This window comes from Leuresthes tenuis, unplaced genomic scaffold (genome assembly GCF_036924035.1).
Source record: "Leuresthes tenuis unplaced genomic scaffold, fLeuTen1.0.hap1 SCAF_21, whole genome shotgun sequence".
NCBI classification, from domain to species: domain Eukaryota; kingdom Metazoa; phylum Chordata; class Actinopteri; order Atheriniformes; family Atherinopsidae; genus Leuresthes; species Leuresthes tenuis.
In genome coordinates this window covers 24,945,688-24,961,429 of record NW_027325375.1, presented here as the reverse complement: position 1 = coordinate 24,961,429, position 15,742 = coordinate 24,945,688, and the positions used below count along the sequence as shown (strand labels likewise).

The following is a 15,742-nucleotide window of genomic DNA, read 5'->3' as shown; positions in this document are numbered from 1 at the left end:
TTTTATTTTCATTTTCCAGTTCAGTTAACTTTGAGGGGCAGCAAGAAGTCACCGCTGGAGTGTTTTTTTTTTTGTGCTCTCAACTTCCCACACATTTCCCTAAAATTTCTCGATGACATCTATCCACGATCCCACTAATGATATAGTTCAGTCTACACTTCAGATACATGTGTATGTTTCAGATCAAAAGTTAGAAGTTTAAACAGAACAATGTGGCTCACTGGTATAAGCAGTTTCAAAAGAAAACCCAGTGAACTGGCTTAATCAGCATTTCTCCCATGACCATGCATATAAAACCATTACACTTAGTCACACAAACCTGTGAAAAGTCTAACTGCATTTTCATTTTCAAATCTTTGCTGCTTGAACACATGTGTAGCATCCATAGATTGCAGATTAAAGACGGCAGTAGCCTTCAGGTATGAAAAATAAAGATGGTGTAGATGTGCCTTAAACATGCCTTCTTCCCTGTGGACATTAAAGGGCTTTTCCTTTAGGGGCAAATACAGTAGAAGTCAGACTGTAAGGAATTAGCCCACATTTAAGTTATTGCCTCTGTAAATGCTATTCTAATAGGCTTATGGTCTCAGAAGTGATTTTCAAGCCTTCTAGATACAACATGAAGTTTATTTTGTAATTTATGATCCTATTAAAAGGAAAATAGACAGTAACACCACCGGGTTTCCATTCACTAGCAAACAAATCTGTAATAACTTTTTGAAAAAAGAAATGTAAGTCAGACACATTTCACCGGTCTGAAGTTGCTAAACTAATGGCAAGAGCTTTACTCTCATGAGTTTGAAACAGGCACAAATCTTCTTAAGTGGGCATTCGTGGAATTTAAATTTGACCATTTCCATACATCATACTTAGTTACATCTTCTTGAATGCAAAAACAAAAACAAAAAAAAAAAATAGCTTCTTGATGCATCGCTTCTATGAGCTTTTTGACTGTGTTTTGGCCTTTCATTCACATGTAAACAAGATCTGTTGATACCGTTCTGGCTGTCCTGAGACGCAGAACCGTTTGTTGAAAGTTTCAAGTTTGGTTTTGCTCTCTGTTTTGATTTGATTTGTGTTGGTGTAAGATGCAGTGGGTCTAGTGCAGTGTTCCTCAACTCTGGTCCTCAGGGGCCTCTGCCCTGCATGTTTTAGATGTTTTCCTGCTTCAACACACCTGGATCAGATTAATGCATCATAATTTGACAAGCTAGGAGAGCCATTTCATTAGAATCAGGTGTGTTCTAACAGGGAAACATCTAAAACATGCAGAGCAGTGGCCCCAGAGGACCGGACCTGACGAATGGTTTAGTGGGAAACACAGTAGCTCCCTAAGGTTGTACATCGCACCTTTTCTTCAAACAATAGTTTGATATACAAACATAGATTGAGTTTGTGCATTTAAGCCCCCTATCCATTATGGTTTTCTCAGGTTGTCTTTACATGATTTATTAAAAATAAAACTGTAGACTACATGAATGATGTCAGAACGAGCCTTGTCTCGACTTTGACCCAGTGCTAATTATTAAGCAAACATGCACTCACATATCAGTGACGCGTGATGCAAAGAGCTCAACGGGGGTTAAATGGATACGACATGGTGGAGGAATGCTTCTCATAACTAAAAAGTTAAATGAGATTAAGCCTTTTAGATACCCCACCCCCTTTATTTGGTTCCTATGATTATGATTAAGTTTAGTTCTCACAAGTTGGTTAACGGCTTCAAACAATTTATTGTTCAAGTCAGATTGTGACAGAAACAAACGTCTGTTTGACTCAAAGCAGCACACAGGCCCCCTTGAAGCTGAACCTGTGAACCGTCTCCCTGTGAAACTCCCAGGTTGCATATTTAAGGCACACACTCTCAGTTAACACCGAGGACTGACTGCTCTCTTCTCAGCTGTCTACACTGGAGCTCAGAGTAGTGCTGCCACCCTCCATTATGGTTTATTTACCAGGAAACAGCCAGGCTTCACATGCCTCGACCAAAGCAAGAATGTGTTCTCTTCATGGATCTGACGGCGGGATGTGGGGGGGTTGTCATCCGCCTCTGAACCTCAACCCAGCAGCCAGCTTAGCTGCTGGAAGACTGTTTTTACTGATGATGTGTGGTCTTATTCCGATCCGAGAAGTTCTAATAACGGTTAATTTTATCTCTGATCCTCACATAGTGTAAGTAGTTTCCTCAGCCATTTCCTAAATAGGTTTTATCCCAATTTCAACTGATGATCAAAATAGATATTTTGGGATCAATCTCTGAAGGATTCGTTTTAAAAGAAGACAGGAACCTCTTCAGAATAATGATCGTGGCCAATAAGGAGGCCATAACCAGGACCTGGTTAAAAAGTAATGCTCCAAAATCAAAGCAATGGATGGACATTATGGAAGAGATCTACGCAATGGAGAAAATTACTCTTCATCTGCAGGTGATTTTGAACAAAACTGGAGGAAATGGACGCCAGTCAAAGACGTGGACAGTGTTCACTCAGCTGCATAAGAATTTCTGCCCCTTTTTTCTTTGCTTTTCTTTTCTGGTTTTAGTGCGTCTACCATATGTTAATACTACAAAACTAAATAAAGAGTATTAAAAAAAAACATATTTGAGTGAATAATTAGACAACGCAAGAAAGGAAAAGAAGAGAAATGTCTGCCCCTCTGTTACTGTAGGATGTTGTGTAGAAATGTACATGTCAGAGTTTATTAAATAAATCCCTCCTGCTCACAAGAGGGTCTTCATTTGTAACATGGTGGTTATTGTATTAACTAAACCCAAGAGCAGATAATAGGAAGTTTTGCAGTGTGAAGCTTCAGCTACTGAAAATCAGAAATAATTGGGAAAAATAGTTTTTTATGTATTTCTTTATCCATTTTTACACCGTTTTTATACATTTTCTTACAATATCTGTCATCTTACGACTTTGTGACATAGCAGTCTGACTGCGAGGTGTGACCTTGTCCCACAGGAACACAGAAAAGCAGTCACCGTGACAGAATTTTACGAAAACAACTTACTTGAATACGTTGATGTGACGAAATGCAGCATTTGTCATGTTTTGTGTTTATTTTCAAGCTTGTAGTATATAGCAAAAATCTTTGCTGCGTTGGAACTACAGCATAAATTTGGTTGAAGTTTAATCCTTACATGCAACAGTCTACAGTTGGATCATTTCATTGTTCTTTCTGTTCGTTTCTCCATGCACAGAGATGATGCACAGATACAGATTGGATGCAGGAGGGTCATGCATGTCCAAATGCGTAATGGCTGCTTATAGTTGCACTGATTTCTGAGCTCAAACTCCTTTTCTGACTGTTAGATACAGTGTGTTGCGTCACTATATTTTTCTCTCGGTCGTGGGTTAACTGCTATGTGTGCTTGTTTTCCAGATGAGGAAACTCCTGGCCTGTACGGCTTCCTGCATGTGATCGTCCATTCTGCCAAAGGATTCAAGGAGTCAGCCAGTGAGTTGGCCAGAAACGGCTTTTTTTTTTTTTTTCCCCACACTTGTACACACAGTCCAGCTTCTGTGCATATGTCTGCCAGCAAAACACATGATCCAGTCAATCACTGCAGCCAGCACATATAGTTTCAGTCATAGCATGGTAAATGAAGAGATGGATGAAGGAAAAGGAGAACTGTTAATATCCGTTTCCTTCATCCATCCATGAAGGAAGCATCTCAGAGAAACTTTGGAAGCTAAAGTAAAATTCCTACAATGTCTTCATGTAACAGACATCACAAGTGAAACAAAAACATATGTGGCACATTTATAGAACGACCCTCTGAATACATGTACAACAGCCTTCAAAGGGCAACTGTAGTGTTTTTTTTCATACACTCCAACATTGCTTACACAAATGTTCCTTTGTGTATCGACAAATCTCTGTGTGAATGTTCATTATGATGTGGTTGGCAGAAAACCACTTGGGCTGTTTTGGACAGTAGTGGACAGCTGGTGCTCCGGTACATTCTGTGCCCTTTGTTGCACAAGTACTAGTTCAAATCTCAAATTGTGGAAGAAACGGAGAGGAAAAAAATAGGATTTCTTCAGGTACGATGACAGCCTTCAGTTGTGTATATGTTTGCTGCCCCCCAGAATTTCCCAGTTAATGGATCGGAAAGCTATCACCACCAAAAGCCTGCGTGAGCCTCGACTGAGTGCAGAGAGATGACGGGTTTCAAGATAAAGAAAGTGTGCGTTTATGCATGCATGGAGGGAAGTTGGGTGGGTTTGCTGATATGGTTTGATGTTGGCGTGTCTGGTGGAGTGGACAGAGTCAGGGTGGGCCTGCGAGTCATGCAGTCGGTGTGGGGTACAGTATGTGTCGAGGTCACATTGGTGTTCATATCTCTTCCTCTGTGTAAGTCTTTGTGTTAGAATACCTGACGTCCATCTACTGTGACGTGTATGTTTTAGCTCTTGGAGAAATATGTGGAAGTATTTGTTTTTGATGTCTTTTATAGAGTCCTGCTTATGACAGCTCTGACATATTTATTTTTATAATAGCCCTAAAATTAGAGTTAATGGGAGAAATGTGTTTAAAATACTGAATTCTGTCTGTAGAACTCCATCCAGTAACACAAATTGGTGAAATTACACTGTTCTCCAGGTGTAACTTGAAGATTGGATTAGTTTTTTTAATGTAAATGTTGCATAATTCAGCCTACATGGTTTGTTTTAGTTTTAAATCTTGGTGCTGCACTTCTGCACAGTAGTGTATGCATAGTTTCTGTTACTGTATAGGGTGGTTTTTACCTAATCAAATGAATATGCGTAGTGACAAGAAACAGCAGTTTTATTTTCAGTGTTTTCAACTGTTGAAAAGTCCTGGAGTACTCAAAAATAGCCGCTCCTTTTTTTTTTGGTCCCTTATTACTCTGAAAAGTGATTGCAACATAAAATCTTATTTGAGCTGTTATTTTTGTCACAACAATCTCTCTGCAGTGGGAATGGGGCTTTGAATTCAGCCCAGGGCAAAGTTAGTCTAACTGGGTCACAGTGGGAAAACTGAGAGTTGAGCATCTTCCAAAAATCCTATGAAAATGAAAATCATGACCTAGTAAAAAAGTGGGAAACGGATCAGGTCAAATTATTCTTAGTGTATTTTTATGCATGTCTAAGTGTCAGTGAGAGTGCATTGTTCCTCCTTCAGCCGGTGACTGCAACAGTTTTTCTACGACCCATGCTGCAGTATGAACTGTAGGAACCATGAGTACAGATCCAGATAAGATGGGGACCAGAGAAAAGGACGCAAGCTTTTCCAACATCACCTAGGGAGACTGGGACAACTGCTATGAGGGAAATGAAAGCCATATATGAGCTTTCTGCTCTAACAGTGCTTTTATGCTCTTTTCAGAACCAACAGTTTTGTCACTCCCCACTGTTCACTAAAAGATTTAAAGCAAAAGCTGTTGGGGCTTCTTATGACTCCTGTAATTCCTGTGTGAAATCAAATCCAGCCATGACTGTGTATTCTCATTCATTGTTTGCCTTGCTTTTATTAGTTTTCTCCTTCTGGATTCAATGAAAACCGTTAGATTCTCCCTGCTCTCTGTTTACTTTGTTTGTTCTCTAAAAGTAATATTTTTTCCTGATGCCTTAAAGCAAAACTTACAAACAAACAGCCCTTTTCGTGGCTGTAAGTTGTAACTGTAGAGACACAGATTAGTTTAACTGGTTATCACTTGTCTCCTAATTCTGTGAACCCGCAGTTTGACCAAGCATTTAGCAGCCTTGGGCAAAAGTTTGCCTCCTGTATAAGAACACACACATACCACAATGGCTGCGCTCCTAGCCTAATTGAGATGGAAGAGGATGGTATCCATTAACCCCCTACATTTAAGGGTCAGAAACCCCATGCTGACCAATTTATCCCCCTCATAGTCTAAGCCTCATGGTGACCTGCCAGGAAAATGAAAACTCATGGAATTCTATCCTACTTTCCAAAGTCTTTCTGCATCCTGTGAAAGGACACAAAACGCCGCTCTAAATATGCTCTCTGTGTCCGTGTTTGAGCTTTTGGTTCAGGGCACATTAACCTGTTTCAGATGGAGAGGAAATCAACTTTTAGAGAACTAGAGGTCTCAGGAGTATGAATACATTCCTCTTATGCTCATGTAGCTTCATTAAATGACATTTGGTGTCTCAAGCAATTGGCCTTTCTGCTCAAAGTGTCAAAAAAGAACTGGAACCGTATTCTTAATGATGTATTAGCTATGTCACTATTGATACTCTGAAATGTCATTGCATCCCCTCACTGAAGCAAGCTTTTAGGGTTTTTTCTTTTCTATGTGGGATCTGAAGCCGGAGGTAAATGCCATAAGCTGTTATGCTTCCGTATGCAGCGGAAGTATACGATAATTGCTTCATTTTAGAAATATCCCCCAGATGGTTGTGCTGAATTCCCCTTTCTTGAACTTCCCTTATATTACCGCTACTAATCTCTTCCTCATTGGAAGCAATAGTGCCAAAACCTTTCAGGATGCAGAGAAAACAAACAAAGAAGGACTGGAACCAGATGGAATGAGAGTCCAATACTGTATAGTTTCGTTATTTTATATGGATGCATGTGTGAGTGTTTACTCCTGTCAGTCAAAGCTCACTGAGGTGTGGTTGGTATCTCTCTATACTCAGGCTCAGGTTAGACTAATTTCTGATGATGACTTTGCATTTGATGCAAATTCCATTAGTTTGTCTGTCAATATGAATGAGAGATTCACGTAGGCCCCTTAACCACCATCACCCACACCCCATCTTCTCTCACACCAGTCGTAGTGACAGTCCCGGTGCGAGGTCAGATCTCAAACCCATCCATCATGCTGTCAGACGAAGGTAACCCCCACAGGACCAGGTCCAGGCTACAGGACAGGCTGTAGACACTTTACAGACAGCCGGTAACACTGTCTGCAGGAGCAGCTTCGGCAGCCATTAAAGAAACACATTAAGAGACTTAATTGCTCCGTGTAGGAACCGAGTGTTAGCTGATCCCAGCGGAGCGACGGCTGTGGAATGAGGATGTTGAGAGCGGAGGAGGACTCAGGGGGTTGATTGTGTACACAAGCATGAGATTGATGTCTGTCCACTGACAAACTATAACGTATGGACAAACTGAAAAAGAGCTGTCTTACTTTGGTCAAACGCAACCTTTTTTACATCTTCTAAGTATTTATTTATTGCACATTTGCAGCCAGATGACTCATTGATGCACTGCCACTATGGAATGTGAGTCCAGTGAATGGTTATAAACATTTTTTCTTTAGAGTATGATTACTTGTGACACAATGTTTAAGACTTTCTCTTCAACAGTGCTCTCTGCATTTTAACTTTGATAAGTTACAATGCAATGCTCCTCTCCACTCCAAATATACAAGCTCTCAAATGTTTGTTTGGATTTTTTTTCTTGTTAGTTGGAGAAAACGAGCCCATTTTTCCTATGAGCTCTGGGAACAGCACACAACATTTAGGTGTATACAGATGGTGGATGTCACAAGAACTCAAAATGTTTGCAATACTCTTCTTAATTTAAACTCTTTGGTAATATCTGTATCTGACAGACTCTGTATTCTTTCCTTTTAGATTTATACTGCACCCTTGAAGTGGATTCGTTTGGATACTTTGTCAGCAAGGCCAAAACCCGAGCCTTCAGAGACACCACAGAGCCTCAGTGGAACGAAGTCAGTCACAAACACATCTTCTTATTCAGTGTGATGCGAAGGCATCTATGTAATTGTCCCTCTCTGCATCTGTGTCACTGCACAGGAGTTTGAGATCGAATTGGAGGGCTCCCAGTACCTGCGGATTCTTTGCTATGAGAAGTGTTACGACAAAAGCATGCTCAACAAGGACGACAACGAGATTGTGGACAAAATCATGGGGAAAGGACAGGTCCAGGTAAGAAGACAGCTGTTGACAGGCCATCACAAAAATAGACCGTGCACAAAGAGGGATGTCTTTGTCCTCTTGGGGAGATTTCCCTCCATGTGACTCATTTTAATTAGCTGTCTGGCCTTACTGCACAATGGAGCAGTTTTATATTGGTGGCCTGTAATGACTCTGGTTGGATAATAGTCTGAGAGTTTATTTAAAGGGGGTTTCCCCAGTGTTGTTGTGAGAAATCAGTCTCCTTTAATATTCCTTTCAGAGCCCTTTTAAATAATGGAAAGTGTGTTTTTTTTTTTTTTTGTTAACTCTGTTCTCCACTTTGCTTCATTGTTTATGGTTAACAGAACAGGCCACTGAGGTGTCATATTTCCATTTTGCAGAACTTCTTGGTAGCATTAATTTGGTCAAGTAAAGCTTGACTCTTGTCAATTTCCTGCTATTCAGTTAAAGTTCTGCTGTGCGAGTTTAATCCTCTGCTGACCTGTAATTGATAGAACTTCACATTATTTGGGTCACCTGTGAGGGTTTGAAATGCTCTTCATATTAAATGACGTCCCTATGTTTCTCTCAAGTGGCGCAAGTCAGGTGCTGGAGGTGAACTTGTCGCTGCTCATTTATATTCCTCCCTCTGGCATGCTTTACACTTGAAAGAAATATTGAAATCAGTTAAATGTTTCAAAGATTTGTGTGTGACTTCTGCACCTAGAATAACATTTGTGTGGCAAGTTTTGCTTGGAATGGTTGTGTCTCAGATATAAAAAATGTGGGGCAAACATGAATCATCCCCATAAAGTTGCAATCAAAAGGAAAGGATTCATCTAAAAAAATATGTTATTGTTTCAGACAAAAGTTCCCGCTATATATCTTTCACACAGGCTTTGAATGGAAAAATAGAACCCAGTACATGTTTATGCTAGTATTTCCTGTTTGTCACCACCGCTTTTTATGCTTTTCTCGTTCAGTGTGATGATTTATGTCCTTGACTGCTGCTTTTTATACCCTGTAAAAAGCAAAGGAAAAGAAAGCGGGGCTGTGCCACACATGCATACTGTGGTATCCTTTTGTCTTTCAGTTCATATGTCCTCAGTCTGACTGCTATGAGTCTTTGCCAAGCTCGAATCAGTAAAAGGTTTAGGACTTAAACCTGGTTTATCAAACTCATTTTACCTTGCTTTGTTTTTTGGGTTTAGTGGGTCAACTCTTGATTAAAGAATGGTACTTCTCAGAGGATTAAAGTTGTTCATATGTCTGCATGTGCAGTTTGTGGGCTCACATGTAGAAAAAACATTTCTGCTTACATAGCATCTCATTTAAGCAGTTATTTCTGTAGCTTTTATACAGAATAGGTTTTATTAATGGTTTAAACTCAGGTTGTTTTTTATATATAATTAAAAGGGAACAACTCTTTTATTTCACAAACCGCAAGTTAGAGGAGCTCATCGCTGATCAAGTGTTGTCTTATCTGACAGTAAGACCCACCCTTAATGAAACGGCTGCCAATCTGCAAGTAAAATATTGCTGCTGGGAACATCCGCTTCCAGCCAACAACAGCCGAGAAAAAGATAAAAATAAAAATAAATAGGCCGCGTGTCTGCTGGCTCACTGTGAAGGGGAGGGGTGAAGAATGGCATGTACTCCCTGAGATTCTCAGAGGATGAGAATAGTGTATCTCAGGCACAAATTTACCAGGATTCAGGTGGTAAAACAAACTTCCATACTGTAGTAACTTTAGCTGTGTACATTCTCATTCCCATGATGTGACTTACATTTGGCCTCTTATGCAATGTATCTCCAAATATACCATCTTAAGTCTCTGAATGCATGAACATATAACACACGAACCAGGAGGATTAAAGTTCTGCCTGGTTTTGAGTGGGTTTATTATCACTAAGGCAAGATGAAATCCTGAGCTTGTTTTCTTTGCCCGTACAGTGTTAATGAATAGTTCAGACATGGAAGGACTTGTGTTTTACACATGAAGCAGATATGTCTTGCTGTATGGATATGCCTGTAAAGGAATCCAAGTATTGTGCTGAGTGCATACCTAAAGAGACTTACACTGGGACCTGAGCTGTTTGCTTTCCTGGTGAAGCTGAGTTTAGGAGCCTTCAGTGTTTTGCTTTCGTCTCCAGAGACCCTCTGATTTATTTAACAAGCTTGCGGAATACGGACTGACCGTAAATGGGCATTGGGCTTAAAGTTTTGCTTTTTGACCCACTGCTGTTACTTCACTTTGTTACTGATGAGGAGGTCAAGCGCTTCTGTGACCAGGAGATGCCATGACTTGGGTCAGAAGTTTTGATTTGATAGTTACCATGACTTTTTCAGGCATTTTGTCATTCTTTTCTGTGAATTACAGTGCAGCGTTATGAGAGATACAGAGGGTACATTGTGTGTGACACTCACAAACCCACAAGCTTATCGAAGAGAAAGTTTAACTATAATAGCGCACATATGTCTGCTTGATTGAGTTGCTTGTCCATATGGGAAATGCCAGCATTTATTTCCAATCCTCCACCGGCCTGACATCCCCCGAGCAGATAACCTCTGAGGTCATGTGGCTAATCCTCCATTAAATGGCAACAAAGGGGGTTATACTCCTCCTGTCTTTCAAACTGTAATTCCTAAATGTCTCGGTGAAGGCAATTTGGAAAAGCTTTGCCTCCAGTGTATGAAATCTATTTTACTATTTGTTGGCCTTTGGCTAAGCAAATGTTTTATACACTTGACGTAAACTCAGTTGCAAACTGGAAATTTGAATAGCTTTTGGTGTTAAGTAAAAGATTTAAGTTCAAATTGTGTGATTCTTTCCAAAACTTTGCTTGCCAGGGTTGTGCTCAGTATTGCTGAAACTCAAAATAAAGTCCTGAACTGACTATTAGGGGAAAGTTGAAACATCCTCTTGTCCTTTAATCCCTCGTTTGCCTCACATGCTGAACAAGGTCTCCAAAGAGACTTCTTGCAGTTCTTGTCTTCAGATGACTGGTTATGTAACGGTTTAGGTTAACTGCCGCGGTGCTTTGCGTGGCAGAAATTCATCATATCACCCTGATTCAGTAAGTTTTTCATCTGGTAACTGAGCCTCCCATCCTCTCCTGGGCTTTTATTTCTTGTCTTATCAGTGGATGAATTTGTCTTTCGTACACCCACAGGACCCGCAGTCATTTAGCCTGTTTCTGTTGCTCTATCTGGGACTGTTTTGAAAAGATGAAACGAGTTCCCTCCATAGGTGTTTCTCAGGAATCTACTTTGACATCTTTGGTTGTTTTTTTTAGAGCAGAGTTTTACAATTTGAGGTGAAAAGGTAAGTTAGAGCAAGTTAGTTATTGTTGTGTAAATCCTGTCAGCCATTTAAGCAGCAGCAGTGGCTGTTTTATGGCAATCCACACATCACTAGGAACCATGTTGCTGAAATCATATAACTTTTCACGGCCAACGCCACGTGGTGCTGTACTCTTCACAGTGTATCGGATCTGCATGTTCTCCTCAGTTTCCTGTCCATATCACATCGCCACATCTCACATCTGATAATCTTATTATTTCTCTAGAATGTAGCATCTCCAGCAGAGTTATGTCCCCAGCAGAGGCAAACCACCTCACCGGCTCTCAGGACACAATGCTGGGGCTTGTTTTTATTGCTGTGTTCCAGGAACAGACCATTGCAAAATGGTTTCCAAGCATCGATAAAAGGAACCTGATAGTTTGGACTGCCTTTACATGATGAGAGCCAGAGAAATTGGGCATTAGGTGCAAAAACACAAACAGATGATGAAGCTGTTGGTTCCTGGCAGCTCTTACCTCATCCTCAGCAGCCAGGGATGCTACATTGGTCTACATGGGCTACATGCATTAGCTCCTTGTTACTGTAATGCAAAACTGTGGGTGCAGGAGGGTTGTAAAGTTTGACTCAAGCATCTGTGTGCACTCTAATTCCCACTTAAAAGCCAAAGCTCTTTCCTCTACATGAAGCATTAGATGCAAAGTTTGACATTTACATGCTTTGTGAAGGGTTTATTGGTGCAGTTGTTGGGAATAGTAGCAGTCTGACCATCAGAGAATTAGATCTGATCACTCAAACACAGGATCAAATGCCATACCACTATCAGGAAGTCTTAACAATGAAATTCAGCAGATCATTAACACTCATGGAGGCAAATGTATGTTTTTTCTTTTGTTCTTTTAAGGAAACTATGCCCAGGACTCCCAGCCCTGTTTTCTGCATGTCATTTCCTTTAAAAATGTCTTTCCTCTAGGCCATGCAGGGTGATGGCATTTCATGCCATGTTTGTTTTGAACATGCAGGTTGTAAAGGGGATGTGTGTGTATGTGTTTGCCCACAGACACATATACATATAAATTAGCATCTAATACATGGTGTCATCTATTTTGTTTCTGCCTTCTGTCATTAGAGGCTGCTATCAGTCTTGTTTCCACCCTACAAACCCCCTGCAGCTGTGTGCACGCAATGGCACAAAAAGCTGTCATCAGCTTTAACAGATGGGACTCTGCTGAGTGGGTTCAGCCACCCTGGGGGCAAACCACAGTCTAACATACTCACACAACTGGGTAAGGGGTAATACATTATATCAATAGCTTCAGCCTGCTTTATTATCTGTTGTTTATTATCTTATTAGCTCCATTTTCTAGCTAGGTGTGTGTTTGTGTGTTGGGATGGGGTTGAAGATAGATGGAGTTTGTACATTCATTCAAAACAGACAACAAAAATAGTCCTTGTCCTCGACACTGTTGCTTCCAAGCCCTCATATTTAGTCATTATGTGCACTATGCAGCTTCTTTTTGAGTATTCTTTTTAATGAGTCTCATCTCTCAAACCCCTCAAGAGTTTAGCATTAGGCTTTTTTTTTTAGTAGTATTGTTGATGAGGAGTCCCAATTAAACTGATTTCCTCATCAGTAGATCCTTGATCAGTGGAGCTGATAGCACTGTTGATGGATTTTTTTTAAAGAAATATTTCTTCATGTCATCTCCCCACAAAGGTGCTCTTCTGTCAGAGCTCTCACATAGACAGCCTTTGTTCCCACTTAAAGCATTCACTCCCTGCCACTTGGGATGCGCACACCCTAAATAACTGCATGCACTATAAGATTGTGCAAATGTGCAGGGAAAAAAGGGAAAAGCATCTGATCTGCCAAATCTGCTTTGTTTGTGAGTATGAAGACAAAATGCATGGCATCAACATATGTTGGGTTTTGCTTATATTCATGGTCTGACAAGAAAAGTTGGAAGTGAGGATTCTATTATTAGACTGTTTTAATGCAGCAAAATGTCAAATTCTTTAGTCTTATTGAGGTCGAGGTGAGCTTAGACAGTTAAAAGATCATGTTTCAGACTTATCTGCTTCGTCATCACTGATATTATCCTTCTTTTCTGATTGAGCTAAAGTGTTGGGCAAATGTTATTTTTTTATTATTTTTATATTTATTAAATCTTTCTTTAACATGAAAAAGAAGGCTCTTCAGATCTAGAAATCTCTTTTGCAGACATATCTTGGCAAAGACTTCTCAATCTGCATCCTGACCTGATGATAGCACTAGATGAATAATTAAGCAGTCACCAGAGTCATTCCAACTTATCCTGGGGGGAGGAGCCCTAAATGTCTGGACCAAGCTGCAGGGCAATTCATCCATTTTTTGGATATAACTTAATGGTTTTGCAAGAGGGAGGGGAAAAAAAGGGGTCACCAAAGCCAGTAGAATTCATCCTCTGGGAACCATCACTGTACAAACTTTTGACTGTGAACTATGATCTGTGCAGGAAAAGAGAAGCAGAGGAGCTTTTTCTGTAGCGTTTGGATGACTGAGACCAAAAGACGGCTTAAGCCACGATGTGAAGAGGCCACATAAAAGCCTGAGGACCTTTGTGGGACCTCCTTCACATTGTCTTCTGTCATTCCACCCCATATGTCATTCTGTTTTTTTTTTCTCCATAAAAAGCACAAACACACCCCCTTTCAGTGAATCCCTACTTGATAGTCTGTCCCCATTGTAACATTACATAATCTTTCAGGGAAGTATAAGAGATTTACAACAGATGTATGATTTCCTACCATGAACATACATATGTAGCACATGTGGCGAGAGCAGTTGGAGAGCAACAAAAGGGGTAAAGAAAGATGAAGGAAGGGAATAGGAATGAGAGCCCCAGATGGTGGCCAATTATGTGATGCTGGAAGTTAAAGCGAGAACAAAGGAGCTCATCACAGCCTGCGAAATTAAATGCTCTCCAGAGATGCACCGTGAATCTCTCCGTGCACTTACTACCGCCCCCTTTTGTCTTGTGGAAGAGTCAGAGTTCAGAAATAATTGGTAACAGTCTGAAGGGGCATTTCAGATGCTTGAACACGGAGGCTGTCAATTCTGCATCCATATAAAATCAAGCGAAGGATGAGAGCCTCTTAGTCTACTGAGCTTAGGTTTTTTTTTTATTTTGTGCCACATCAGGATCTGTTAACATTGCTGTTTTTAAAATATGCTTCTCTCATTGTTTCATTGAGACGTAAGGACGGCCTCTCCCCAAACTCTCTCTGTTTTATTTAAAATGTTTAGCTCCTTGCCAGATTCCAGCAAATCAATAAATGGTGACAGAATACATTTTAGTCAAATCCGCTGATTAGGCTCCACCCCGTGTTCCCTTTGAGAGCACATTTTCTTGCTTTGCATCCAGGGACATTCCAGCAAACATGATTCTGTTTCAGGCTATTCTTCTCCTTTTCTTATTCACATATAAACCTGACATCCACACACCCCCTGGCTGTTCTCAAGCTGTGGAATTATTGACAACAGATGACACTGTGGGAAGAGAATCACCTCACACCTCTCATCGCAGTCCCAGTCTGACTCTCAGAGGGACAAAGCTTATTTCATGGTTGGTTATGCCTGCCAGCAAACTGCAAGGCTCTGCCTCGTGGATTATCAAAGGTCCTCCATGGCTCTGGGTCTGTTCAATCCCTGTGTGGTCAATGGATGAGGGTCCTGTTTGCTAACATCTGATAGGAGGTGTGCCCTTTAATCAATCACCATCTTTACCTGTCGTTTTAGATATTTAAATTGTTAAAATAATTTGAAATAGATAAAAAGCAAACTTGCAATTTTCATCTGAATGAAACAGTCAGCATAATGTAATCTAAATGTGATTTTGTTGTTTAGTCAAAACAGCAAAAAAATACATGAATCATTGCATGTCAGTTGCTAGTCTCAGACCTCTTGTTTATTAGGAAAACGTCAGATGATTTTTATTGTAGAGCTACGTAGAGCAGAAAAGGATGTCCAACCAGGAGCAGCTTTACACAGACACCCCTCAGTGTTTCACTGGTTTTTCTTTCCTAATCAGGTTTCACATCACTGGCAGAACCAAGTCCCTGACCATTAGATGCAGCTCTGTTTTTTCTTTATTCTCCAATTCCCAGTGAGACCAGAATATCCCCCCCCCCCCCCCCACACACACACACACACACACACACACACACTACACCCTTCCCTCTTGTTGATGTTGGCTGCCTTCTGGCCAATATTAAAGTAAATGAGCCTAAGCGATGCACTTTGTCCCCGCTTCGCGAGTCTGTTCTGTCTTTAAAGTGGTCGGTACAGTTCCTGCAGTGGGAAGATATGATGAATATCCATCTGTGGCTAAAATACACTCAGGACTTCCATGTTGAACCCCACACTACCCAGGAGAATCTGGCAATGGGGTCGGACAGTTGAGAAGCTGTAGCATTTGCTCAAACGCTACTTTGTTGAAACACTCTCCTGACTTGTTTGTTTAGACTTGATTGTTCAAGAACTAAGATACTTTCCACATGGCAAATACTGAGGTCTGAGTCTGAGCACTGTGGTTCCACACTT

At 40.7% G+C, this 15,742-nt stretch overlaps 1 protein-coding gene across 5 annotated transcripts in view; it reads left to right on the top strand.

The window, feature by feature from the left end:
- Nucleotides 1-15,742, top strand: part of abr (ABR activator of RhoGEF and GTPase) — a 114,755-nt gene that overhangs the window by 72,638 nt on the left and 26,375 nt on the right. For all 5 annotated transcript variants that reach the window (XM_072375725.1, XM_072375722.1, XM_072375723.1 and 2 more), the window contains 3 exons: nucleotides 3,385-3,459; nucleotides 7,575-7,672; nucleotides 7,758-7,889. In XM_072375725.1, the coding sequence (XP_072231826.1) occupies nucleotides 3,385-3,459; nucleotides 7,575-7,672; nucleotides 7,758-7,889 (305 nt within the window). The remainder of the gene's footprint in view (nucleotides 1-3,384; nucleotides 3,460-7,574; nucleotides 7,673-7,757; nucleotides 7,890-15,742) is intronic.